The 27,540-nt window shown below is 35.6% G+C and overlaps 1 protein-coding gene across 2 annotated transcripts in view; it reads left to right on the top strand.

The window, feature by feature from the left end:
- Nucleotides 1-27,540, top strand: part of LOC125073583 — a 124,842-nt gene that overhangs the window by 87,332 nt on the left and 9,970 nt on the right. Inside the window, exons 3-9 of one of the 2 annotated variants that reach the window (XM_047684460.1) lie at nucleotides 6,958-7,639; nucleotides 8,295-8,532; nucleotides 16,301-16,467; nucleotides 17,699-17,831; nucleotides 18,665-18,789; nucleotides 22,974-23,065; nucleotides 24,276-24,453. In XM_047684460.1, coding sequence (XP_047540416.1) covers nucleotides 6,958-7,639; nucleotides 8,295-8,532; nucleotides 16,301-16,467; nucleotides 17,699-17,831; nucleotides 18,665-18,789; nucleotides 22,974-23,065; nucleotides 24,276-24,453 — 1,615 coding nt within the window. Of the gene's footprint in view, nucleotides 1-6,957; nucleotides 7,640-8,291; nucleotides 8,533-16,300; nucleotides 16,468-17,698; nucleotides 17,832-18,664; nucleotides 18,790-22,973; nucleotides 23,066-24,275; nucleotides 24,454-27,540 lie in introns of both variants that reach the window. The other variant, XM_047684459.1, reaches the window with a different exon arrangement.

Raw genomic sequence — 27,540 nt, 5'->3', positions numbered from 1 at the left:
AGACATAAACAATCATTTTAAACGAAGACCAGCAGTACTTGAACAGCACTGATTTAAATGTGCGGGCAACTCCTTCATACTCTTTACTTTCTTCACTTGCTTAGACCGATGAGACGGCTACTTGTAATCCGACACGAAAGAATAGTTCTGGCAGAGGATAAGCTTTTATTTATGACACTGGCAACTTCCAAACTCCGAGCTGCTCAAAGTTCCTTAAGTGAAAAATGAAATTAATTGCCTCGATTCGCATTATTAGAACCCAGAACGATAACTACCAGACAGACGAGGCAGACCCTCGTGGCGTGGTGTCATAAAGTCCAACAGTGGGCATTGTTGATAACCGCTTTAGTAACTAAAAATAAATCACCAATGTATTCCATTAAGCCAACGACAAATATAACCTCTGCAGAGTATTCTAATTTTAAATAAACCAATCACTGGAGCTGTATTCACATCCATTAACTGAGATGCTCTGGGGGATTAAAATATATCGTTGGGTTTAATACATTCATCCAGCGAATTTATGAAGCTAAACTACGCTAATGGAGAACCAATTATGTTTTAACAATTAGAGTAATCAAATATTATAAGTACTGGTAAATGAAAACAATTTTGAAGCTGTTTTTAATCTGATTAATCTAGTTGCTAAAAATGCCTAAAGAAAAATACGGTCCGTCCGTCCGTCCGTCTGTCACCAGGCTATATCTCCTGAACCGTGACAGTAAGACACTTGAAACATTCCCAGATGATGTATTTCTGTTGCCGCTATAATATTAAATACTAAAAAATAATAAAAACTATTTAAGGGGGTCTTCCATACAACAGACGTGATTTTTTTGCCGTTTTTATATAATTGTATGGAACCCGTCGTGCGCGAGTAGTATTTGCACTTGGATGGTTTTTTTATTTGTTTTATCCCAAAATGCAAGCGAGAGAAACTACAAACCTCTATAAGCCCTTTTAATGCTAATGTAATGCGAAAGTAACTGTTACCTCTTCACGGTTAAACCGCTGCACCGTTTTAAATTAAACTTGGTGTGGAGATAGATTAGATTAGGTTTTCGTCATGCAAATCATCTCTTAGTGAAAAGTGGGTTGGAAGTTTGTATGACTTATTAAATTCAACGCGGATAACGTCGCAGTTTAGTTGGTAATAAACTATACACAGTAACAGCATATCAATTTCCCACTGGTGGGAAGGCTGTGGTGTGTGTGGTGTGTGGTGCTAAAGCCTCGTTTCCCTCCTCCTCCTTCTTCCCTTTTAAAGAGTAGGTTTGGAGCATATTCCACCACGCTGCTCCGATGCCGGTTGATGGATGCACATGTGGCAGAATTAAATATTGGACAACATAACATACATTACTCTGATTCCAATGTAAGTAGCTAAAGCACTTGTGTTATGGAAAATCAGAAGTAACGACGGTACCACAGAATTTCTTTGAAATTAGACACATGCAGGTTTCTTCACGTTGTTTTTCGTCACTTCCAAGCACGAGATAAATTATGTGGTGCTTACTTGAGCTTGAACCCACAATCATCGGTTAAGATGCACGCGTTCTAACCAGTGGGTCATCTCGACTCAACCATCTCACCAAAACTTTAAATATCATGTATATTAATTTAGTAGTTTTTTCAGCTTTACATTATAAAAAGAGTCATCAATTATTAGTATACATAAGATATTTTACTGGTAGAAAACTACATTATACCTGAGCACTACAAGGAAAAAAATATATTGATATAATATAATTGTCTTTAGTAGTAAATTGCACCCGTGCGAAGTCGGGGTACGTTGTTACTTTCAAGTATTTCTACAGCCTTCCGGTAATCTATCGAGTCTCTGAAAACAATACCGAAATATTACTAATATACTAGAAATGAATTGGAAGACTTTGAAAAGTTTACGATCGACGTATAGCTTGTAGTGGTCAACAACCATAACATATAACGTTATCTATGGATTCCTGAAATACTCGGAATAAACCGTTTTTAAATCCATTGAACTTTAAAGAACAATTATTTGTTCTCGCGTAAAATGGAAAATGTTCAACATTTTTCGTTACATAAATATGACATAAGTTTAAATAATACGAATATTTGTAAAACTTGAATTAAAATACGTACTAATTAAATCGATTATTGAGTCAAACATAATGGTAACCACCTACCATCAGGTGGCCCATTGGACAGTCTGCTTACCTAACCCTGCGCCATCGGTCACGTAACGTGTCGCGTCTACTTCTTGGTTATGAATCCGGAGTCTTGTTGAGACATGTAAAAAATTACCAATAAGTCACGTAATTATAGTCATTTATATGTCATTTCTAACTCAAGTGCCACAATATTCAACAATTATCCAACAAGTCTGATGTTGCTAGGTGAAATATGTAGGACCCTCTTAAGAAACTTTTCCAGTTGGTGACCCAAGAGCTAGACCACTAGCAATACCTTGAGGTAAAAGTGCCAGCGTTCTGTGTGCAATGCCACAGGATAATCTTTTGGCATCACGCAAGCGATCTTGTGACGCCCCTAACATACGGAGTGAGGACAGCTGTTTTTTTTAGTGGGTATTCTAGTGCATTCTAGACACCAGCGAGTCCCACATACACATCCCCCCACTTCATGTGGGGGTAATAATGGGAGGGTATTTCCCACGAGAAAATAAATGACAAATCTTTTGGTTGGCGTGTATTTTTTTTATTTGTTTAGGCGCTGTAACCACCCCTTTAAATAATATAATATGTCATGTATATATCCGCATTTTTTTTTATTATTATATATCTTTTAATTGGTAAGTAAAATAGAGAAGAGCCGTGATCGCCTAGAGGTGACAAGACGTGAATTTTTATGCTTAATTTGTATTTATAATTCATCTCTTAATCAGCGGTTGAGGAAAACATCGCGAGGAAACCTGCATGAGGTGGATGAGTTTATGTCATGCGTATCCACCAACCTACATTGTAAGAGTCAAAAGGAAGAGACTTTGCCCAGCAGTTCAACTTCAACAGGCTGTGGTTTACTATAATTTTTCGCATTTTTTATTTTGCAACGGTGATAATGTCAAATGCAATTCGAGAATTTCCTGTCCAAAGTTCCTCGTGGTAAAAGCATTTGTAGCGAATATGTCGATAAATATAATATCGGCTATAAACTCCACTGTTCCCCGAGGAGGCCCGCAATCAAACGCCGCTTACACGATTGATTATTATTCACAGCTCATTCCCGCTCGGAATCACATGCTAATTCAAATTTTCATGCTTCGTGTAATTTTGACGATTGCTTTCGTTCTTCGTTAGAAACAAAGTCATAGATAAAAACGGATACGGATTGTGATAAAGATTTGCGCAGATCCGATTTAATAGGTACCATCGAGTATAGTTTTGTTCCAGTTTTAGACTGGGTCAATAAAACCCTGACCCACTGGGTCGAAACCCACTGACACGGTAGCTGTTCGCTACCGTTGAGGAAAGTAGGTAAAGTAAAGTGTTGACCACTTACCATCAGGTTACCCACTTTCCTGTCCGCCTACAGGTGCCCTGAAAAAAGTACATGAAAAAAAGCCTTTTTATTTTGACAATGTCACGTAGGACAAAGAATGATCGGCCTATTCGACGTTTCTATGTCAAATTGCTACAATGATCATCAACTCTCAACAATGGATTCTTTAGGGTCGAACTCAATGTCACAAAAGGTCAAACTGAGAAGATATTTATCTTTGGTGACATAATGTCTTAAGTCCTGGAATAAATACATAAGTTACAGCTCTATTTTCTTGAAAATTAACATAAAATAATTTAAACATGTATCTACTCGTTTATGTATTTAAGATGTTATAATCCAGTTATTAACCACGGAGATATTAATAATTGTACTTGGTAGTAGGGCTTTGTGCAAGCCCGTCTGGGTAAGTACCACCTACTCATCAGATATTCTACAACCAAATAACAGTACTCTGTATTGTTGTGTTCCGGTTAGAGGGGTGAGTGAGCCAGTGTAATCACAGGCACAAGGGTTATAACATCTTAGTTCCCAAGGTTGGTGATGTAAGGAATAGTTAATATTTGTTACAGAGCCTTTGTCTATGGGCGGTGGTGACCACTTACCACATGCTAGTCCGCCAACCAGTGCCATAAAAAAAAGATCGCGAATTCAAATTCGGGCGAATCAATTTTAATGTATTTCATTTGTGTTTACATCTCGTGCTCGGAGTTGAATTACAAAGAGAATCGGAAACGTTTACTGGAATGGTCACAACTGGCGTGGTGGTAACTCGAAGCTTTTTCCAAATAGAATGATTGCTGATTCTTCTTAATACTGAGTATGTAATGTCGCGCCTTAGATGTACCCTTCCATCCTTAACAACGTTTTTAATAAACGAATATTTTGAAGCCATCTGAGCGTCCCTGCGAATGATCTTCACGCGTCAAATCTTTGTATTATCTTCGTGAAATGATTTATATTACACGATACGATATAAAAATGGTTGGATAAGGGATGAATAGGCTTTACGGAGACGGGAAACAGGTGTTACAAGTATTTCTTTACTTTTCGTCTTTTTACAACTATTGTCACTGTGAAAATAATCAATATTATTATGGACATATATGTATACTATTGAGCCGAGATGGCCCAGTGGTTAGAACGCGTGTATCTTAACCGATGATTTCGGGTTCAAACCCAGTCAGGCACCACTGAATTTTCATGTGCTTAATTTGTGTTATTAATTCATCTCGTGCTCGGCGGTGAAGGAAAACATCGTGAAGAAACCTGCATGTGTCTAATTTAAACGAAATTCTGCCACATGTGTATTCCGCCAACCCGCATTGGAGCAGCGTGGTGGAATATGCTCCTAACCTTCTCCTCAAAGGGAGAGGGGGCCTTTAGCCCAGAGTGGGAAAATTTACAAGATACTAATGCTAAAAAAAAAAATGTATACTATTCTTGTTAATATACTATGATGTCACCGTAAATATACCAGCTATAAAATCATCCCGAGGGGAATCTTGAGCTCTGAGATAACTGTTCTTTTTTTGGTGGGTGATAATAATAAGCAGGGATGTTATCCATATGTGTAATTTCGTATCTATATATGGATATAATTTACCAGTTTCAGATACGGTGACCGATTCGAAATTATTTCGGATTATCCAATTGTTTCGTATGGTTTCGCTTACGGATATAAGATTATTTAGAAATTTTAAAAGGAGTACTTGCAAGATATTAATTTAACTTTAATTGTAGGCTATTATTATCATAGTAGAAATAATATTAAAATACAATAAGCTAATTTCTTTAAGTATACGTTAAGTTTAAGTTACGTATATGGAGCTCCATAACATCTGCTGATAAGCACTTTCTGTACAGTCTTTGCAGAGTGCAAAGCCAAACATGTACTTAGCTAATAATATTTAATTAAAAACTTTTTTGTAACCTTCTATATAAACTTCTTTTTGCGCCAATTTGTTATAATTTTTATTGTACTATATATATTTATTTTTTTATAAATATTGGACAACATCACATACGTTACTCTGATCGCAATGTGATTAGCTAAAGCGCTTTTGTTATGGAAAATCAGAAGTAACGACGGTACCACATACACCCAGACCCAAGACAACATAGGAAACTAATGAAATTCTATATCGACTCGGCCGGAAATCAAACCCGGGACCTCGGAGTGGCGTACCCATGAAAAGCGGTGTACACACTACTTCATCAAAAACTATGAAAATATGCAAAATATATAATCGAGAAGTTTCAATGTCAGTTTGATGTCTAACCTTCGTTACTGCGTATATGGTGGAGCCTACCTGCAAGGGATGTATATGAGAATTCCACAAGAGCTTCGAATCTATAGCAATGCCTAAATATAGAAAGCTGTTATTTTACATTCGGCTGCGTAATTACTAAACATTTTGTTTTACTAGAGTTCAAAACCAAATTATTTATAACAGAAATACCGATTAAAACATGCTGGCATGCTGACTAAAATTAGTTCGTGTTAACAGTACCAAATCTATACATATAATAAAATTGGAGTATCGGTATGTAATATTAAAATAACCGCTTTTTACGAAATGCATATGAATGCTACAACATGGAACAATACAATACCTGGTACATACACCAAAATATATTTTTTTACAATTTTTGTCTGTCTGTCTGTTTGTTCTGGGTAATCTCTGGAACGGTTGGACCGATTTTTATGGGAATCTCACTGGCAGATAGCTGATGTAATAAGGAGTAAATTAGGCTTTTTTAGAGTTATATATATGTCGCATCCGGTCAAGCGTACAGACACTCAACGGAACGAAAAACGCACCTACGGTTGTGAATTTGACTTCGATGTAGTTCGGTGCTAACTTCAGCGCGCTTTCGACAGAGTCGTGAAGGCATCGCTCGGGTCAAGGTAGATTACTTACTGCAAAGCATTAGCCGAGTGAGGTCACGGAACTGTCCTACCGTTCCTGAAGTGCTGAGTGTTATCATTCTTATTTTGATTACTTTGTGTGTTAACCTAACGTGTGTTTTTTGTATTATTTTCACGATTACCCACTGTATGCCCACACGATGAACTAATAGTGAATGAAATAATAGTGACAATAGATCTGATGTCCCTCCGGCATATATAATAATAATAAAGTCACGCTGCAATGTCCAAATACTCTCCACTACCGCGCGCAGCCCTCGCCACCAAACCCCTGTCACGTCGGGAGCCTCCCACCAACGACTTAATATCACAAAAGCTGCCCAATACAGAATTAATAAGTTAGAGTAAAATCGGCGAACTGAACAATAACTTTTTTTTACTTTAAATTAACTCAGTAATTCATGTACCTACTGTTGTTGAATCATTTATATCAATTGATTTATGAAAACATTGTTATCGTTCCGAAATGGTGAATCGTAAATGACAGGAAAATAATATTGATAAAGAAAATGTATTATTGTCAACAGGTCGTTGTCATGGGCAGCAGCACCACATCAGATAAGACCATCAACACCAGCACCGATTCAGCAGCCACCGCCCTCACCTCCGTTACCGGCACTGATGATTCCATGGATGCAGAACCCGACCTCATCGACGCAGATCCCCCTCAACAACCGCAAACTGAACCTCAACAGAACCCCCCAAGCACAGCTCCTCCCCATTATCACCGAGCGCAAAACAGCTGCGAGTTCGATGCCCCCGCTTATGCCATCCCCCAATCTGCGACAGACACGCTCGACTCTCCCAGACCTGGCCCTGGTAGATTTATCTTTGACGTTCCACTACCTGATCCAAAAAAAAATGAGAAACCTCGAAATAAAATTCAAGTGAGCCAAACAAACCAGGGCGGGCCGTCCACGTCCATTCAAATACCCTATGATCCAAAGGTTGACCCACCAAAGAGTCCAAAATGCACTCAAGTGAAATACGAAACGCACTTCGATTTTGAACCTGAAGCAGTGAAGAGACGAGGCAGTGAGCCAAGGTTGAAGAATAAGCAGAAATTGGATAAGCAGGAATATTATAAGGACGAGGTTGCTAAATTACGGAGGCAGTTGGAGGGAACAGAGGTATTTACAGCGAGTCGGAGACGCTCGTCTACACACCAACATTCTGTTCCACCGCCATCTTCGAGAAGGCAGTCAACGGGTAGGATCCTAGTAATCTTATTTAAATTAAATTTCATTACATAATAAGTTTTATTAAATTAAACCACAAAAAACTTTTTTACAAAGAAAGTGCAACCACTTTCACCATTTTAAGAAACCCTTACTATATTCAAGTAGGTATATCGTATTATTTTTCATATAAACTTTTATGAAAGAGAAGAAACTTTTACATATGGTATGACAAGAGAAATATTAAAAAGACATCAACGTAAATGTCGCGCTTTACTTCGAATAGTTTCCTTCGTGACATATCAGTTTGTTTCTTAATGTTTTCTTAAGATGTTTTCGAACATGAACCAAGACGTGATGTGCGTCATTATTTTTTTTTTAATATTACATTTACTCGGAAGGCCAAATGAGTCACTGGATGGTAAGTGATCACTCTTCATAGACATTGGTGTTGTACGAAATACTAACCATGGTTTATATTGCAAATACACCACCAACCTTAGGAACTAAGATGTTATAAATGTTCTACTGTTACACTGGCTCACCTATCTTCAAACTGGAACACATCAATTCTAGATATTTCTATTTATCTTAGAATATCTGATAAGTGAGTACGGGCTTTGTGCAAGCCCGTCTAGGTTACCTAGGCAGTTCAATTTAGAAACATTTTTTTTATTCAACAGCAGCCCAAGTACATGTAACTGCAAACCCATTGGACTCCGCTTCATCAATGCCAGCTGGAAGAACTACGATAGTAGTACAGCAACCTTCATTGTCTTTGGACTACGGAGGCTGTTCTACTATTCTTGTGAGGGACGGCGAAGATGGCAGACGAACGAGCAGGGTTTGCAGTGACCACATCCAGCAGCTCCTGGACGTCACCAGCCAATTCACGTCTGAGGATCTGCATGAATTTGACAAGAGGCAAGTTCGCTCGTATTTTTTAAATGAACTTATTTTTAATACAATTTTATTTCAAAAAGAAGGCTTGAGGAAAAACCTCTGTTCCAAGGCTCTGTGGACAATATAACACTACGAAATTCAGTGTCCCATATTTTTCAACTAACTTAAAAATTTGATGTCAGCTTATTCCTAAAATTTTAGTATTTAAGTTTCTAATTTTAATTAGATTTCTTTAACTTTTTACCGTAACTGTGTTTCAATATTTTTTGTTTTTAGTGCACGATGTGGTCTCCTCCAATTAAGAACAACTTGTATAAATTACGAGTACATTGATTAATTTTAAGATTTAATTTAATGTAGATATTTTATTGGAGACTCATGAATGTCGTGCAGAATTGTAAAAGTATCCATGATTGAAATCGCTCTGGGGAACATCTTCATCTTCTTCACTAGAAAGAATATTTAGATTTAGATCTTATTTTGATATTTACATCAACCCTCATTGGAGCGTGGTGGTATAAGCTCTTAACATTCTCAAAAGGAGAATATACTTAGACTTTGCTTCAATTGTACGAAAAAAAATAAAAAATCAATTTCTATACATTTTGATTAAAATTAAAACAGGAGCTGTGATACAAAGTGTTTTAATATTTGTTCAAAAAAATCCTCCCGCGTAATTCATCCAAAATTCTTTAGAAAAAGAAAAATAGCTATTTAATTTGTATCCACGTCGGTTGTTAAAGAAAGCGTTTTTTCATAAAATTGAATAAGTAAGGGATGAAATAAATTACCGTACAAAGGCTTTGTACATTATTAAAAGAAAATATATTAAACTCGGAATGTTTTTATTTACGAAAATCGATACGTTGTTTACAAGAATTTATATTTCAGAAAGATATAAAATACATTGTTTTGAACAATTTATCCTACAGGCTAATTTGTTTTTGGCACAATGTATACCTTCTACAGCAGGAGACCAGGAAGCGTTAATATATGAAGGTATAAAGTTGAAAACTTTTATAAGAATATTTTGTTTTGCCCACGACTTTATATGAGCCGAGATGGCCCAGTGGTTAGAACGCGTGCATCTTAACCGATGATTTCGGGTTCAAACCCAGGCAGGCACCACTGAAATTTCATGTGCTTAATTTGTGTTTATAATTCATCTCGTGCTCGGCGGTGAAGGAAAACATCGTGAGGAAACCTGTATGTGTCTAATTTCAACGAAATTCTGCCACAAGTGTATTCCGCCGACCCGCATTGGAGCAGCGTGGTGGAATATGCTCCAACCTTCTCCTCAAAGGGAGAGGAGGCCTTTATCCCAGCAGTGGGACATTTACGGGCTGCTAATGTAATGTAAACGACTTTATAGTTGACTAGCAGCTCAAGGCAAAATAGGGGTCTTATATCGTGCTATTTTTAAAATGGCCGATAATTTAAACTATATCTCAAAACATATGCCACATATTAAAATACTATATAGAATATCCACACTGCAATTATAAACAGTCATCATTGGAGAGTTCCATATCGATAAGATTTGTTGCGTAAAACAGGAAACTATTTATCTATATAAATAAAATTGATTTGTCTGTTTGTAATCTCATGTTCTTTCTGTTCGTCTGTTCCGGGTAATCCACGAAACGGCTGAATTAATTTTGATGAAATTTTCGATGATAGACAGTTAATATCTTAAGGAGTGACTTAGGTTATGAATGATACGATTGCTTCTGCATTTTCAAAAAAATCTTCACCATTCTCAAAAATTTAATAGTTATTTTTAATAAATGCCGCTCAGCTTCTTTCGCTGGTTCTTGACTTTCTTTTTTATTTCTTTCTGCACTGATGATGGATTTCTTAGAGAATAACTTTGACGTAATTTTTTTATTAAAACTACCGTTTATGCGTAGCCCATAATTTGTGTACACAAATCTAGGATATTTTTTCTGTTGCAGTGAACTTATACCATTACGCTGTCTTTTTTTTTTATTACATGTATGTTAGCAGATTAGCAAATAGGCCACCACGCCGATAGAAATGTCTAATAATATATAACTCCAAGAAATCACTGAAAAAATCATCCCTTAGAAAGCGCAACCAACATTGCGAACTACAATATTATCTCCATTGATCCCGTAGTTACATTTCTTGGAACACCCTTCAAACCGGAACACAACAATACTAATAGTAGGATTACTTTTGGCAGAAGCATACATAACAAGTGGGTGGTACCTAAACAGACTGGCTTGCACAAAGCCCTACCACTGCCTACACCTACTTCTAATGTATTAAGTCTTTAATGTAAATAATGTTAAGACGTATTAATTAATATGTATGTAATTGTATGAGAAAATCTATCATTGCTGATAAAAATGAAAAAACTACTAAGCCAATTTATATAAAACTTACACTAGAAGTTGCTGCACGTTTCAGATAAAGTATTAGTTTATGTTATGTAAGTAGCTGCAAACCGCTTTCAACCGCTTTAAATTTGACAACGGACGTGGCAGGCGTGGATTTCACGTTCTCGTAAAATTAAATAACATTTACTAGTATTAGTTAACGAGGTGTCGTGACCGTCAACAATGTACAAAACCGTCGGCTGGTAAACCATTTTAACGGTAGTTATCTTGATGGTGAATACATTTTCCGCGTTTCAAACGTAATTCGAAGGAAAATACTTTTATGTAGCACACACACTGACGCGTCAGGTTCGATGAAATTTTTGGCAAAAACTTGCAACTAAATATTTAATCTGTACCAATATTATGAATGCGAAAGTAACTCTGTCTGTCTGTTGCTCTTATACAGCCAAACCACAGAACTTATAACGTTTTCGACCCCAATTCAAACGATAAAATAAATCAAATCGTAATATCATATTAACAACAACAATAAACGACCGTACATCCAGCCACTAGTCCAACGCTTATTGCTTTTTGATTAATAGTTTTACGTTATATGTAACAGGGATAATGAAAATACAATGTTGAAGATAAATGTACAATATTACGATACAACATATAATTAAATTATATATTTTATGTAAACTAAGTGTCTTTATCAAATAAACACTCATAACTCATGCTATTCGACTGGACATAATACCATAAATTAACCACAAACAAAAGGGCTTACTTCACAGAGGATCTGTTTCGATCTTTGTTTACAAGAGAAACGGTAATTAAATGTTAATACATCAGCAATTAACTCGTGCGTAAATTGATGGTGACGTATTATCAATCTTCATTGTCCCGGTGAGACCACGTGACACGCGACACTGACGGGATAACGTCGAATTGTGCTGGATAAGGCCGTCTACATACATCGCCTTTTATGATGGCGGGTAAAACGATCTAATTTTATTTGTAACGTAGTAAAGAATAGTAATGACTGCCTCGCAGACTAATAGCTTTATGCTCCGCCCATATAAATGTATGGGCGGAGATCTCGAGGTCTTTGATTCAAAACCCAGGTCGGTCGATAAAAAGTTATTGGGTTTTGTAGTTTTTTCAGTCGTCTCGGATTTGTTCGGATTACGAGAGTGCACCTGTATTTGCGCACACAATAGAAAACTATGATATGTCCTGCGTAGTTGGCTGATCGCCTTTGGCCCCCGTGGCAGAAATCGCTCAGGACGACATCACAGCTATTAGTACTGTTGGTGATGGAATCGTTTTCTGCGTTTTATGACATTACGTCAGAACGGACATACAGCGATAGGTTTTATTATATAAAATGAGTAATTCTTATAAGTACAATTATTTCATGTATCTCGGATATGGCTCTAACGATATCCCAAAAGTGCAATTTGTCACAAAAAACTATCTCTTTACAGCCGAGGAAAGCTCCGTCTGATTAAAGTCAATATTGCATATCGACTTCTAACTATTTAGGTTCATTCTAAAGTGGAGACGGGCATGATACACCACTAAAAACACTGACGAAAGATGAACTGGTACCCTAGGGACGGAAAACGAAAACGTTGAAGACAGGTAGCACGTTGGGAAAACGATATAATTAAATATGCAGGGATGACATGGCAGCGGATAGCGAGCGACAGACAATAATAATAAAAAATGGAAAGACATGGAGGAGGCCTTTGCCCAATACTGGGTACATTATACTGTGTAAAAGCCCTAAGGAATGGTGAATATTTTTTACAGAACCAATGTCATCAGGTGGCCCATTCATCATTTGTCAGTCAACAGTACTATAAACAAAAAACAATCCAAAGTCTGACTTAAGTGACGTTAATAAATATTGTCCTTTACAAACTGCTGATATATTGATTGATATTAGTGTTATTCATATTGAAGTTAGTATTAGTCAACACTAAAATTAAAGTAAATGAGCATAGACGAATCGTTTCTTATTAAGCAGTCATATATTGAATAATGTTAGTTTAACAGTTTAAACTCTATTCAAAATTTTTGTCAAAAACTTTTATCGTTTTAAATATAAAGATATATAATGTTGTGTAGTACCGGTGTACCGGTGGTAGCTTCACTTAATATAGTTTGTTAAATGACGATTCAAACTCAAACTCAAACTCAAATTCCTTTATTCAATATAGAAGTATTACACTTTCTTATTGATTGTCAAGTTAAACACTACCACCGGTTCGGAAAAAGAAAACACCCTGACCTGAGAAGAACCGGCGAAAGAAACTCAGCGGGACTTTTTTTTTTTTACGTCAAATTAATTATATACATAATTGTATATGAGTAGAAACAGCCAGGAGGCGATCGTTTCATTCCCAAGGTGTGCTATCAAACATAAACTCACTAATTGTATAGTAACCTTTCGCACACAAGCGTTCCTTAACAATTTTTTAAAATTTCGCAACAGAAGCATTTTGAACGCTTTCTGGGATCCTGTTGTAGAAGCGTATACATTGCCCCACAAAAGAGTTACTGACTCTATGCAGTCGAGTAACAGGAGTAACAAGATTGTGTTTGTTCCTTGTACCAACGTTATGAGAATCACATTTTCTCATAAAAACTTTAATATTTTTCCGTACATACAAAACATTACAGAATATATATTGAGAAGCAACAGTCAATATCTTAATTTCTTTAAATTTATACCTCAAAGATTCCTTGGCTCCTAGGTTATAGATTGCGCGAATAGCCCTCTTCTGCAGCACAAATATAGTATGGATAGCGGCTGCGTTACCCCAAAGCATACCGTAGGACATTATACTGTGAAAGTAACTGAAATAAACTAGGCGAGCCGTATCAACATCGGTAAATAATCTAATTTTTTTGACCGCAAATGCCGCAGAACTCAGTCTACCCGCCAATCCGTTTATATGGGGGAGCCACTGTAATTTGGCATCAAGAGTAAGGCCAAGAAATTCAGTTGTTTCAACTGGATCCATCGATTCCCCATTGATAAGTACATCGGGTTTTACATTTTGCACGTTTGGTGTGCTAAATTTTACAATTTTAGTTTTTTTATTATTCAGCCTAAGATTATTTACGCTAAACCAGTGTACTATATCAGACATAGCATTCAAAAGTGCTTGTAAAAGCCTACTTGAATAAAGTATATTTAGATTTTGACTGATTTTGTTTTAAACGTAACGGAGTCATTGGTTACCGTAACTTTGTTGCCTTAAAATAAAAAATCTATTTTTGGTTTTTATATAACTGCAAGGATTTGCTTTAGTTTCTAGGATAAAGACTTGTGTTGAATTTAGTTCATTAAATTCATCACACTAACACAACTATGAATAAATAAATAATGTAAATAATATAATTTTATTAATTTCTTTATAAGGTAAACAGAAAGCAATATTACTTTCTCTCACTGTAAACAAGAAACCGAGTATGAAAAGTAATATTCGGTATTCCAGCGATGTTTGTGGTTAATGGAATGTCAGGAAGGGCGACTATTTAAGGAATGGTTCCTTATCACAAACCCTTATTCGAATTATCTTCTATATCGTATTTCCGTGTTATCTACAGCTGTGTTTATAAAAAAATTGAACCAATCTATGAATGAGCAGAAATTTTGTAATAATTATTTTCAGCTGTCTTTTTTTTTATTGAATATAGCTATGATAGTACTTTATATAGTACTTAAATATAATCCTTGCTTATTATTTAACTTAGCTCTTTTGATTGTGGTACTTCTTAATAATAATTAATTAGTAAGTACAACATTAACAAAAGTTAAAATTAAGAAATTGGTAAGTTAAGAGGTTGGTTAGTAATCTTTATAGTATTCATATATTTTATAACAGTTTTTGTATGTTTGTATCTAAGCATATACATTTTTAAGTAACAAATAAATATTATTTCATTTCGTTGGTGTAACAGAACTCTCTTAAAATATTTTATATTAAATATTTTTTAATATAAAATAATTTAAGCGTTTCTCATTTAAAATTATATATTATGTTGTGCATAACATGAGTCATCGTATGCTGTTTAAATATATATATATTAATTTAAAAATAAAATTGAAAGCACATTCTGGAATACGCAACAACCACGAATTGTAAAACAATTGGAGTACTTCAGTTAATCATAAACTATGAATAACGTAATATACAAAAAGCCCTACATACAAATATATAACAATTAACTAACATATATTAGACGCATAATTAATCTTCATTTAGCTAATAACATATTAAATTGAATTTCTCGTTTACGCTTTTGCAAATGTCAAGAAAAATAAACGCTTAGCACAACATCATTAAAAACCGCGACGCGTGTAAGAACCCTTAGCCGTGCAAATTATGTATTAACTCTGTAAATGCACGATAATTATTGTAAGCGTGGCGTTATCCACGATGAAGGGTTATTACACACCCTTTGTCGGTGAATTTTAGCAGAAAATTTTTGATCAAAAACAATATTATAATATTATTTAGTTAAACATTTTGGAACAATTGAGTTCAGCAAATCCAATCAAAATTGGGCTTTGTGCATGCCCTTTTAGTTAGACACCACTCATTAGATATTCCACCGCCAAACAGGAATACTTAATTAGTTGTGTTTGAAGGTTTAAAGGATGAGTGAGCCAGCGTAATTACAGGCACAAGGGACATAACTTTTTAATTCCCAAGGTTGGTGCATTGGTGATGTTTCTTACAGCGCTAACGTCTGTAGCTTGTGGTGACCACTTACTATGAGGTTTTGTCAAATGGGTATCAGCTGCTCCGTACGGGTTAAATTCATACAAAATTCAATGCACAGTAAAAGATGAAATTTCTAGAAATCCTTTCTTACGTTTGTAGTAGGACTTAATATTAGTAGGCTATACGTTGATAGTCAGTCAGAGCAAACGATTTGTTAATTATTATAGATTAGGTCTCAGTACATTTTGTATTTTGCGTCCTGTCTGACGTAAATCTTCTTGGAGCTTGTTTTGCGTAGGGATTTGTTTCCCCGCCACCGTACAACTAAGGCGCTTAAATACACGATTGCCTTGATCGATGCGCTTAACGAAATACCCTTAATCGCCTCTTACCCCTGGCTCAGATGGGGTGGTTCAATTCGAATCCTCTGGAAAGATAGGACGTTAATTAATTCGATAAACAATTTACCAACAAATAATTTCAAAGTTTTTACTTAAATTTTTGTTAATAAACGAGTCATATTACACTTTAAGATGATAGAAGAGCTTGGATTAAGTATTCGTTGATGTTCCGATGCTTCCGATTTGTTCACCGGTTTTTTTAGTAGAATCTACAAATAGCCTTTTCGTTTAAAATAACGATTCAAAAGTGTTTGTAGGAGCTAGTATTTTGACGAATAAAATGTTTTGTTTATAGGTACGGAAGCCCACACCATTCTCGTTCTCAGTCTGTCAAAGCGCAAAGATCCCGTACGGGAGAGAGACAGCTGCTAGGCCTGCCTCAGCAGCGCGCCAGAGTCGCATCCATGCCAAACACTGGCGTCGAAGAAGAATATTACAGACTAAGGCATTTTAGTATAACCGGTAAGTAAAACGTATCATTTGATATTATCTCAGAAGACCTTTGAATGTACGGTATCATTAGCAGCCAGGGCTAGCGATCCAGGGTCGAAGGGTGCGCTAGACGGACCTTGACTTGGTTATGAACGAATCGGCTTATAGCGCCATTTATTTTTTGTCATTGTTTATGTTAACGCCGAAGTATTATCGTTTGGTTTGAGTTTCGAGTTTTTTGAGTTTGGTGGATGAAACTAAGGAAGTGCTTTCTAATATCTATAACTATTATTTTATTTGATCGGTTTCACAATTATTTTTTTTTTTATGTCTATGTGTTTTGCTGTTGGCCCCACTGGCCTTTACAGCGTCACCGGGCGTGGGATTTCACAATTATATATTTTTTTCGAACTGTGTATTGCTGTTAGTCCTAATGGCCTCTACAGCGTCACCGGGCGGGGTAGACGAGCTGAACTACCCAAGCCTTAGTGTTGTGAACCCACTTAAGGGCTCAGAAATCTCAGAATACGCGCGTCCTAAGGGTGCCTCCTGTGAGGCCGGACCTCATCTGAGGACGCCGTCGTCGACGGGAGGGTAGGATTTCACAAATGTCAGTCTAGAGTATATACCCAAAACGTATACCTAGACAACGCGATTCAGAAAAGTGACAATTTTAATCAGCGCCATCTATCGCTACCGGGTTGCAGCATACGCAATTATAATGTCATCAACGTGCAAATGTGTACATTATAAAAGAAGGTGTCTGGAAAATGAATGCTCTGCCATAACTGAACTTTAATTACTGTTTAATTACTTGAAGAGTTCAAACAACCTCTGCTGCGTTTAAGCAAATATGCAAAGGAGTATTTGTGTGTCAAAGGTTATTATGCAATGAGTGAGTTCAAAAGACGTATTTTTAAATGTTGATAAAGAGTAACTACTGAGTTACTTGCCGGTTGTTCTCGGTCGAATGTACATTCCGAACCGGTGGTATCTTCACTTAATATAGTTTTTTAAATGACGATTCAAAAGTGCTTGTAAAAGCCTACTCGAATAAAGTATATTTTGATTTTGATTTTAATAGCATACCTTGGGTAAAAATGTCCTGGCTGTTTTCGTAACATTAATTTTTAAATAGAAATATAAACCTCGCTCGGAGTGTTCTCTGTGATTTATTAAATTGGTATCATAATCGTAATGGGCATTTTTAAATGTTATAATTTATTTTAAGCGTATCTAATATAGTTTTGTACTTCGTTAGGTAAAGGAGTTGTCAACAGAGGAGATTCATTGCGTTCACGAAGATCACGATCCAATACGTCAGTGGCGTCGAGCGCGTCCAGCACGGAGGCTGTCACAAGAGCGTCTGCGCCATGCTCCTTAGCGTCTTCTAGGTAAAAAAAACCAGTAATGTATTTCTGAAAGACAATTTCCCAATTGTCTTATCTATACTTAGATATCGTGATACTTATAGATCCTGTAAAAAGTTGCAGTTTCATATCCGGTTAGCACCGCTATCGAATAAACACGGGATTAATATGTATTTATAATTAGTCTCGTACTTTGTGATGAAAGGCAATATCGTAAGAAAACTTGTACTTGGTGGTAGGGCTTTGTGCAAGCCCGTCTGGGTAGGTACCACCAACTCATCAGATATTCTACCGCCAAATAACAGTAGTCGGTATTGTTGTGTTCCGGCTAGAAGGATGAGAGAGCCAGTGTAATCACAGGCACAAGGGACATAACATCTTAGTTCCCGAGGTTGGCGCATAGGTGATGTAAGAAATGGTTAATATTTCTTACAGCGCCTTTGTCTATGGGCGGTGGTGACCATCTTACCATCAAGTGGCCCATATGCTCGCCGCCAATCAATGCCATAAAAAAAAACTACATGTCGAATAAAATTCTTCCACTCATGTATACCCAATAACTTCGAAGGCTCTTTTAGAAGAGAGAGAGAACACTCTTTTTCGGCGAATAATATTCTCATTTTTCCCTCGTTTCTAACGTCACAGTCGTGATAAAAGAAAAATTATAATATAAAAAATAAAGGACGACCAGCTCCAACTCCATCGAAGATCTGCTGATGTTTAGTAAATAAAAAAAAAACTGTAAACCGCCACACCTAACTAAACCAAAAACCTTCAACCCTCAAAATCCACCACCATCCATCTAACTAAACCACTACCGTAAGTCTATGTATCTAAAAATACATTTTGTTTAACAGGGATTCATCTGCTGGTCTCAGTACATATCGAGTACTGGTACTCGGAGGTCCAGGTGTGGGCAAGTCGAGCCTAGTTGGGCAGTTCATGACGTCAGAATATCTTCATGCTTATGATACTAGTATTGGTAAGAATTGACTTCATAGTCTTAAAACGATGTCGTGACGTAATTAAATAAATTTAAGACCCCTTTCACATCTATTTAGGTCTTTTTTTTTAAATATATTTTAAATAAAATAAATAATTAATATTGCACGTTAATATCTAGATGAGACTTTTTTTGTCCCATTTAAGTACAAAACCAAATTTACATAAAACTTAAATTCACGATGATGACCATAGAGTACGTTTCGAAGGTTTTAGTGTATAATATAATCACATACAGTCCAATTACAAGAGGACAAAAGCCAAATAAACAACATTAGCCTGGCCTGCCTGCCTAGGTCTATTTTTCCTGATAAGTTGAACTGTGGAGCCTTTAAGAGTAGAGTGAACCGGTTTCTTTGGGATGGGCATGTACCACCTTCGTCTTTATCTGCACTTTCCATCAGGTGAGATGTAAGACATACACCAATTCCATTACTATAAAAAAAAAATATAAATAAAGATCTTTATTCCTTTTTCTAAATACCTCCGCAATTTTACTTGCTTTAAACTAAGACTATTGACGTGACATGTGTCAATTTTATGTCATTATAAATACAGAAATCAAATTAAATATAATTTTAAACAAGTACGCTACGAGCAATATTGATTCATAATTTTAAAAGATTAGTTTAAAATTACATTCAGTTAGTCGGCAAGAAACTCAGTAGTTAATACTTTCCGACAACTAAAGTAACAATATATTTTTTAATGAAAATATCTGTAATTTAAGTCGAAATATTCGAAGAGGTTTTACTAGAACAAGACAGTCTAAAAATTCTTATCTCCATCCATTTAAAAATATGTCTTTGATAGAAATCACTTAATTATACACAACTAGATGAAAACCCGGCGCTCCGGTAAAAAAAATAAAACTAAACAAATACGGTTTATCATTTATCAATAATTTATTGTGGATAAGATTCCATTGAGTTTACGGTAGCCCCACACTAATTTATTATTTAGAACACATTTACTGAACGCACCCGTAAACGTCAAACATGGCCGTCCGTTGAACTGTCATATGGATTTGATATCGAAATATCTCGATTAAACGAATTTAGCGCATATATGTTATCGATTTAAAAATCATTATTATTTAACTATCTATAACTGCCTACCTATCGTAGACCGGCACGAAATTATTAATATAGGTACTAATATTCAAAATATATCTGGCTGTTTGACATCCACGTTAGAACACTGAATCCCGTTTCATAACAAATTGAGGAATTTTATTATGAAGCAACAAGCTAAGGAAGGACATTGGGTACTTTTTTATTTAAAACCTATCACCGCCATATGCGAGCGAAACCACACGCGGAAACTAGTTTAAAATATATTAAATAACTTTATGTGTCTATTTCTGATGTTCAATTAAGCAAATTATTAAACTCGCTTTCGTTCAAGCTTCTATCAAACAAACGTCATTAACTTAATTTCGTATTAAGCGTCGTGGAAGACATTTAGTCTACACACCAAAGATCAAAGATACGAAGAATTCGGGCAATTAGGCTGAAGACGACGGATCCACAAATATGTCTCATCGTGAATAGAAATTGGTTCATGGTGGATGGCAATTAAACAACTTCGACTGACTAGTCTGACGAAAGTTAGCGAGACGTCTTAATGCTTCGTCTGGTGATGTGTCGTAAAAACTTTGAATAGTAAAGTGCATCTTAAGAAAACTCATTTGTTGGGTGGATCTTTTCGTTGGAGTCATAAATTTGGTTGAATTTCCTTTTATCCGTTGAGACATTCATGACGGATTTAAAATCGAAATCATTTATTCAAAATTTAAAAGCATTACACTTAACTAAATACAACTACCAAATGACTCAAACTGTCAAAAGAAACTCCGCTGATTTTTCGTCTAATTTTTTAATTTACAATATGATAAAGAAATTGCTAGGAGGCACGCGTTTCATTACCAAAATTATTATCAAGAATTTTTCTAAAAACTTAGACACTTAGTAACGTTTAAAAAACTAACCGAAATTTTTCGGCCGTTCATTAGCCGTACCCGATTGCACTGAAATGGGGGCGAGTAAATGAATCACCCAAAAATTTATCTTAACTATCCGACATTAAGGATTTATAGATGATATTTGTTAATTTGAGCACTAGACTCATGTATCATATAATAATAAAGCACGATAGTTAATGAGTTAATTAGTTACATTAATTATGGAATCGAGCTATGTATGCCACTGGAAGTTGACCGGCAAATATATTAATAAAACTATACACCTCTGAAAAATGTACTGAAATCGTTTTGTTTCGTTTAGTTTAGTTTACAAATTATTTCGCCAATAAACTATTCTTCATATTGCGGTATGCGGTATATCGGGGACGAGTGGTCTGGTTTAATTAAACTTGATTAAATGTGTAATGGCCTCGTGGACTTCGGTCGATGATGACAATCTTTCTATTAAGAAATATATAAGATAAATTTATTCCATTCAAAATTTATTTTATTTATTATAGGTAATTAGAGGGGAAAATGTGTTACCTAATTGTAGTTCCTTCCTTCCATAAGTACTTAAAATTAACCTGTTATAGCTCCTTCCTTGCATAAGTACATTTAACCGTTTCAATTAATGCCAAGCAAGCCAATCATGGGAACTAAGATATATCCCCTGTGCAAAAAATCTATTTAGTTCAATTTAAAGCAGATTAAATTTGAAATGATTACGAACTCAATTACGTTAATGGTGACAATTTAGAACAACGATTCTTCGTGCATGCGAAATTATACTTTGTAAAAGGACAGCAACACTGAATACTTTCATTCAAACACAACTTAAGAGCAATGATGTTTGGTTGCTTGCGCTAAGTTCTCATCATCATCCTCCTGCCCTTATCCCAATTTTATTTGGGGAGGGCGCAGCATGTCTTCTCTTCCATACTTCTCTGTCGGACGTCATCTCAAAAGTAACCTCCGTGGTCGAGTAGTGTGTACACAGGTTTTCATGGGTACGCCACTCCAATTCACAAAAAGGTCATTAGTTTTCTATGTTGTCTTGGGTCTGGGTGTATGTGGTACCGCCGTTACTTATGATTTTCAATAACACAAGTCCTATAGCTACTCACATTGGGATCAGAGTAATGTATTTGATGTTGTCCAATAATTATTTATTTATTATTAATATAAATAATAAAAGACACTAATTCAAAAGTGCTTTTATGAGCCTACTTGAATAAAGATTATTTGGTTTTGAAAGACAAAGAAGAAAATGGATATGTTCACGTAAGTTTTTTTATAAGCTTTGATATTGTTGGATAGTTATATGATTATAGCAACCAGGGTCCAACTTGTGGTTTATACGGTTTTAGAAGCCGTGTAATCTAAAAGTTTCAAGTCCAGTCCCCTTGAAATATTGTACCCAATACGCACAACTTTGTTGACTAAAGGGGTTAGTGGAATATTATTAATGTTATACGAATAAACGTTGACAGTTTCATAAAAAGGGTAGGAAATAGTTATAGTTAGTACGATCTCAGATGGTATGGACCACCTGTGTAGCTAACCCCTTGGTATATTTGCTAGCTGTTCTGGGTTAAATCACTGAATATATTTTTTTTAAAAAGTTGATGTTTAGTAAAGTATATGTAGTTATAAAGACGAGACGAAAAAAAAGGGTAAATAAAAGCACTAGGGAATTCCCAATAATATATCGCAGAAAAAATGTCGTTTACTGCCACTGTTTAGTGGCTCGTTATATGGCCGCAGATCCCGAGGTCCTTGATTCAAACCCCAAGTCGGGCTGAGAAAAAGTTATTAGATTTATCTATCGAAAAATTTATTAAGAGTTTTCAGAAAAATTCTCAATAACAGCCTCTGGAAATGTGTACACTCCCGTGCCTCGTAAGGCACTTGAAGCCGCAGATCGTGTCGAATTTGCCGTCCAATCGAATTATGAGAGAGACGGAATAAGGTGTTCAAATATGTCCTGAGTAGTTGATTAGCCTCCCTTGAGATAGGCATGGCCAAAATCGGTCAAAACGACATTATCATCTGTAGTCGGGATCATTTCATCAGATATGTGTAGGTACCATAGAATAACCCTCTAACGTCAAAAAGAAAAACAATTTCCATATTTCGCCTAAATACTTAATGTTTAATAATAAATATACTATGAGCTCTAACAATAGTATTATTCTCAGATGACGAATCGGGAGAGAAGTCTGTATGCGTGCTGCTCGCTGGAGAAGAATCAGAGATCACATTCCTGGATTCACCACCTGATAATGCAATTGTAAGCTAATTCTCACTTAACCAAGTCCTTATAGTGGCACCATCTCACACAACGATTATACGGAAAATTATATGTTTGAATTATAAAGAAACTGAACATCGTAGAGTCAGAAGCTATGATATTTTTTGTCGTGCCATATAGGTAAATGGACTGACAAATCGGACTCATCAAAGACATTGGTACTTTAAGAAAGATTAAGTATTTCTCGTAAAAAAGCGCCGTCAACCTTGGTAACTAAGATGTTATGTCCTTTGTGCCTGTAGTTAGACTGGTTCACTCACCCTTCAAATCATAACACAACAATTTACTTATTACTAACAGTATTTAAAACGGGATACGTACGGGATTCGTAGATTTCGACATTATCTACGAATGTCTTGTCAGTCTCGTGAACAAGACATTCGTAGATAATGTCGAAATATCGAGCTCCAACAAATAAAAATAAAAAACATGGTAAATATCCCGTTTTAAATACTGTTAGTAATAAAAATAACCATGTTAATTTAAAATTTACTTATTATTGCTGTTTGACAGAAATATACGATGATTGGGTGGTACCTATGCAGACATGCTTATACAAAACCCTACTACAAACTATTGTATTTTTAATGAATACTACAAACAACCACTAAGATTTTAACCGTGAAATTTTGATAAAATATTATAGCGTCGTCAGAGCGACAACACAAATATATTTTTATAACAACTCGACGAAAATGCATTATATAATATTCATTGGAAAAATTTAACGAAAAAAATATATTTGTACAATAGGCCTTCGAAAAATAAACATCTACACGTTTTCAATTTAAAAATTCTCATTAAACCGATGAGCTTGATTAGGTATTCTCAAGGTTCACGACATTTTCTTTTTAAGCCGTTGACAGTTTTTTAAAATAAAAGCAAACTTCCAATGTTGACTTGTCTTTTAGGCAGATTTGATGTAATAATAATATTATTGTTTCCGACTTTGTCAAGCCCTAACTGGTTTCAAAAATTCCAATCTAGAGAAAGGTATTTAGAAGAGACTTTTAATAAAGGAAGTATTCTCATAAAATAGTCAGTTTGACGATATCAAATAAAATGATACAGCTGTAGGTTATGTCTTGTCCACTGAGTTTGATGTGCTTATTGCTACGTCACTGTGGTTGCAATCGTGTGTACTTTAACAGGGTCTGTAATAATTTATAACATTGTCCCATTCCTGCAGTCGGAAGGAACAGCACACGGCTATTGCGTGGTCTACTCAACAGCAGACCGGACAAGCTTTGCTGAAGCTGAAAGACGATTACAAATATTATGGGCAGCGGGACACACGGCGAGAAGAGCTGTCATCCTTGTCGGAAACAAGGCTGACCTGGCAAGATCTAGGGTGGTACCTACAGATGGTAAGTATACTTTTAATTTAAGTATACTGGGAACTTCTTGGGAGGCTTAACCTTCTTCTATGTAAGGTGCTGCATGCGCAACTTTTTTCTTCACACTCAACACTGATCTGTGTTGTTTGTGCATTTGGCATATCCAGACAGTATTGCAATCGAAACTTTAGGATTACAATTTTGGCTGCAGTGTTCAGTGTAATTTTTTTGCGATATTTTTTTGTATTAAATATATCTTTGGTGAAAATTAAATTGCTTAGCTAGTTCCGAATGATATTCGGACAAACTGCCTTTTCTAAATAAGAATTTGAAGAAATATAACATTGATTTAATGTCTTCACGTGTTTTGTTAATATTATGTTAAAATTTTGCGTACTTTGCGACTTTGTTTTGTTTGTCGTCAGTATTCTGGGGAGTACTCACCAATCACCAATCACTAATCACCAACTATTCTACCACTAAACAAAACCTGGGGCTTAAATGGTGAAAGAACCGTTGTACTTACAGGTACAAATGACATAGCATCTAAAATCTCGTGATTGGCGGCGCAATGATTTAAATTTCTTATAGTACAAATGTCTTCAGGCAAATGTGACCTCACGCCATCGGTTGAACCATTTGCTCGTCTGCCTTTCTAAAGTAAATTAACAACGTATAAACGAAACAGTTTATCCAACTAGTAAATGTGACTGTTGGTGAGTAAAGAGCATGCTTATTTAAATAGCAAGCTTCATTAGTCGGATAAATGAACCGGTCTAATCACAGGCACAAAGTACATAATATCTTAGTACCCAAAATTGGTGGCGCATAGGTGATGTAAGTAATGGTTAATACTTCTTACAGCGCCTTTGTCTATGGGCGGTGGTGACCACTTACCATCAGGTGGCCAATATGCTCGTCCGCCAACCAATGCCATAAAAAAAAGTCGTATAGAAATTTAGTCACAAGATTATGACTATAAATGTGAAAGTTTGAATGTTTGTTACTGAATCAAAGTCAAAGTCAAAAATCTTTATTCAATATAGAAGTGTTTACACTTGCTTATTGATTGTCAAAAATCTACCACCGGTTCGGAATTTAGCACCTCGGACCTAAGAAGAACCGGCGAAAGAAACTCAGCGGGATATATATATATATATATTTTTTAACCATTTTCCATGTACAATGATAATTATATTTTAGTTAGTTGAATGTTTTGTTGCACCAGGTTTACAAGTTTACTATTATTATTGTTTTGATTATTTCTAATTTTAAAATTTAGGAATTTATCCAAGGTTAAATTACTATTGGGTAAATTAATATTAGTATTAATAATACTTGAGCCAGAGACTACCTCTTTTGTCTTAAAATTCAATTTAAATTACTTTTATCAGTGTTAATATAAATTAAATTGTTATTTTTATTATGCATATGATCCTTGGTAACATTAGGCATAAAATAATTATTGATATTGTAAGCAATTAGGTTACCAATTTGTCTTCTCGATTTTATTGGTAGGTACATAGTACCCTCTGTCAGCTTAAATCTATATATGAATTTATTAATGTCAAATAACATAAAATCATTGCTACAATGTCGGGTCAAATTGTATAAAGACACATTTAAGTCATAAATATGTAAATTCTGTGCATCTGTCAAGGTATGTGAATATGGAAATGTACTAATTATAAATTTGCATTTCTTTTGATTTTGAATTTCACATAATAATTTTATATCCTTAATTAGATTATTTTTGTTCAGAGACAAGCTGTCTCCATGCATTAATACAACTATATTATTGGAATCCAGATGCATAGAACTTATCTTATATATTCGGTATAAAATGTCTCAAATTATATCAATTTTGAAATATAACTACTGTGTTTTTTGCCGGTTCTTCTCGGTAGAATCTACATTCCGAACAGGTGGTAGCTTCACTTAATATAGTTTGTTAAATGACGATTCAAAATTACTTGTAAACTGCCTACTTGAAAATACTTTAAGAATTACTTTAAGTATATTTGGATTTGATTTGATTGAGCGTTTTCCTATAGCCTGGCTTAATACGTAGGCTAATCTAACATCTATCAACGCAACAAACATGCAGGCAAAGCTGTGGGCTAGCTAATAACCGATAACAATAACAAATATCTTACGTATCCTGCGTGTATCCATATTTTTAATCTTACGCGAGACAAACGTTTGAAAGTATTTCTAACTCCTTATTGGTGTAATGACTCCACATAAGGCCGCAAATCCAGAAATTGGGTTCAAACTCCAAATCGGACCGGGTTTCAATATCAAAAAATTCTCAATTAAAGCCCGAAGTCGGGAAGTTGGAGGTTTGTACACTAGCGTGCCTCGGACAGCGCGTAAAGCCATTGATCCTGCGCTTCAACTCCTCCCGGTCAGATTTGCCCCATCGGATTATTAGAGCGACGGAATAGAGAACCTGTGTTTGCACTCTCACTGTACACTTTAATATGTCCGGACGTCGTGGCCGAACGACATCAACACCAATTTAAACCCCCATTACACATGGATCCTAATTTAAATTCAGTTTATATTAAATCCCATCAAAATCTGTTACAAAGTGTAATGATAATGTACCAGAGTTAGTGGGTGACACGTCCGGCTAGCGTTATCAAATTATATTGGAACCGTGTGGCCAGTGTACGCTGATAATATTGTTATAACCATGATTAACTAGGTTAGGGCATTGAAGCTTCGTTTAATATTGACAGCCTAGATTCAGTAAATAGACACTTTAAACATTTCAAACAAAATAATTGTTAATTTCTGTTTTAGATATTTTCCATTATAGAGTTATAATCTCAGTAACTGCGTCGTTGGTAGACCGTTTTGGACAGAATGAATACCTGGGTATCGGTAGGCGGACGAGCAAATGGGCCTAATGGTAAGTGGTCACCACCGCCCATAGACAATGGCACTGTAAGAAATATTAACCATTCCTTACATCACCAATGCGTCACCAACCTCGGGAACTAAGATGTTATATCCCTTGTACCTGTAGTTACACTGGCTCACTCACCCTTCAAACCAGAACACACCAATACTGAGTACTGCTGCTTGGCGGTAGAATATCTGATGAGTGGA

Source organism: Vanessa atalanta, chromosome 24 (genome assembly GCF_905147765.1).
Source record: "Vanessa atalanta chromosome 24, ilVanAtal1.2, whole genome shotgun sequence".
Taxonomy (NCBI): domain Eukaryota; kingdom Metazoa; phylum Arthropoda; class Insecta; order Lepidoptera; family Nymphalidae; genus Vanessa; species Vanessa atalanta.
Note: the sequence above shows the minus strand (reverse complement) of the source record. Positions and strands in the feature narration are given on the sequence as shown.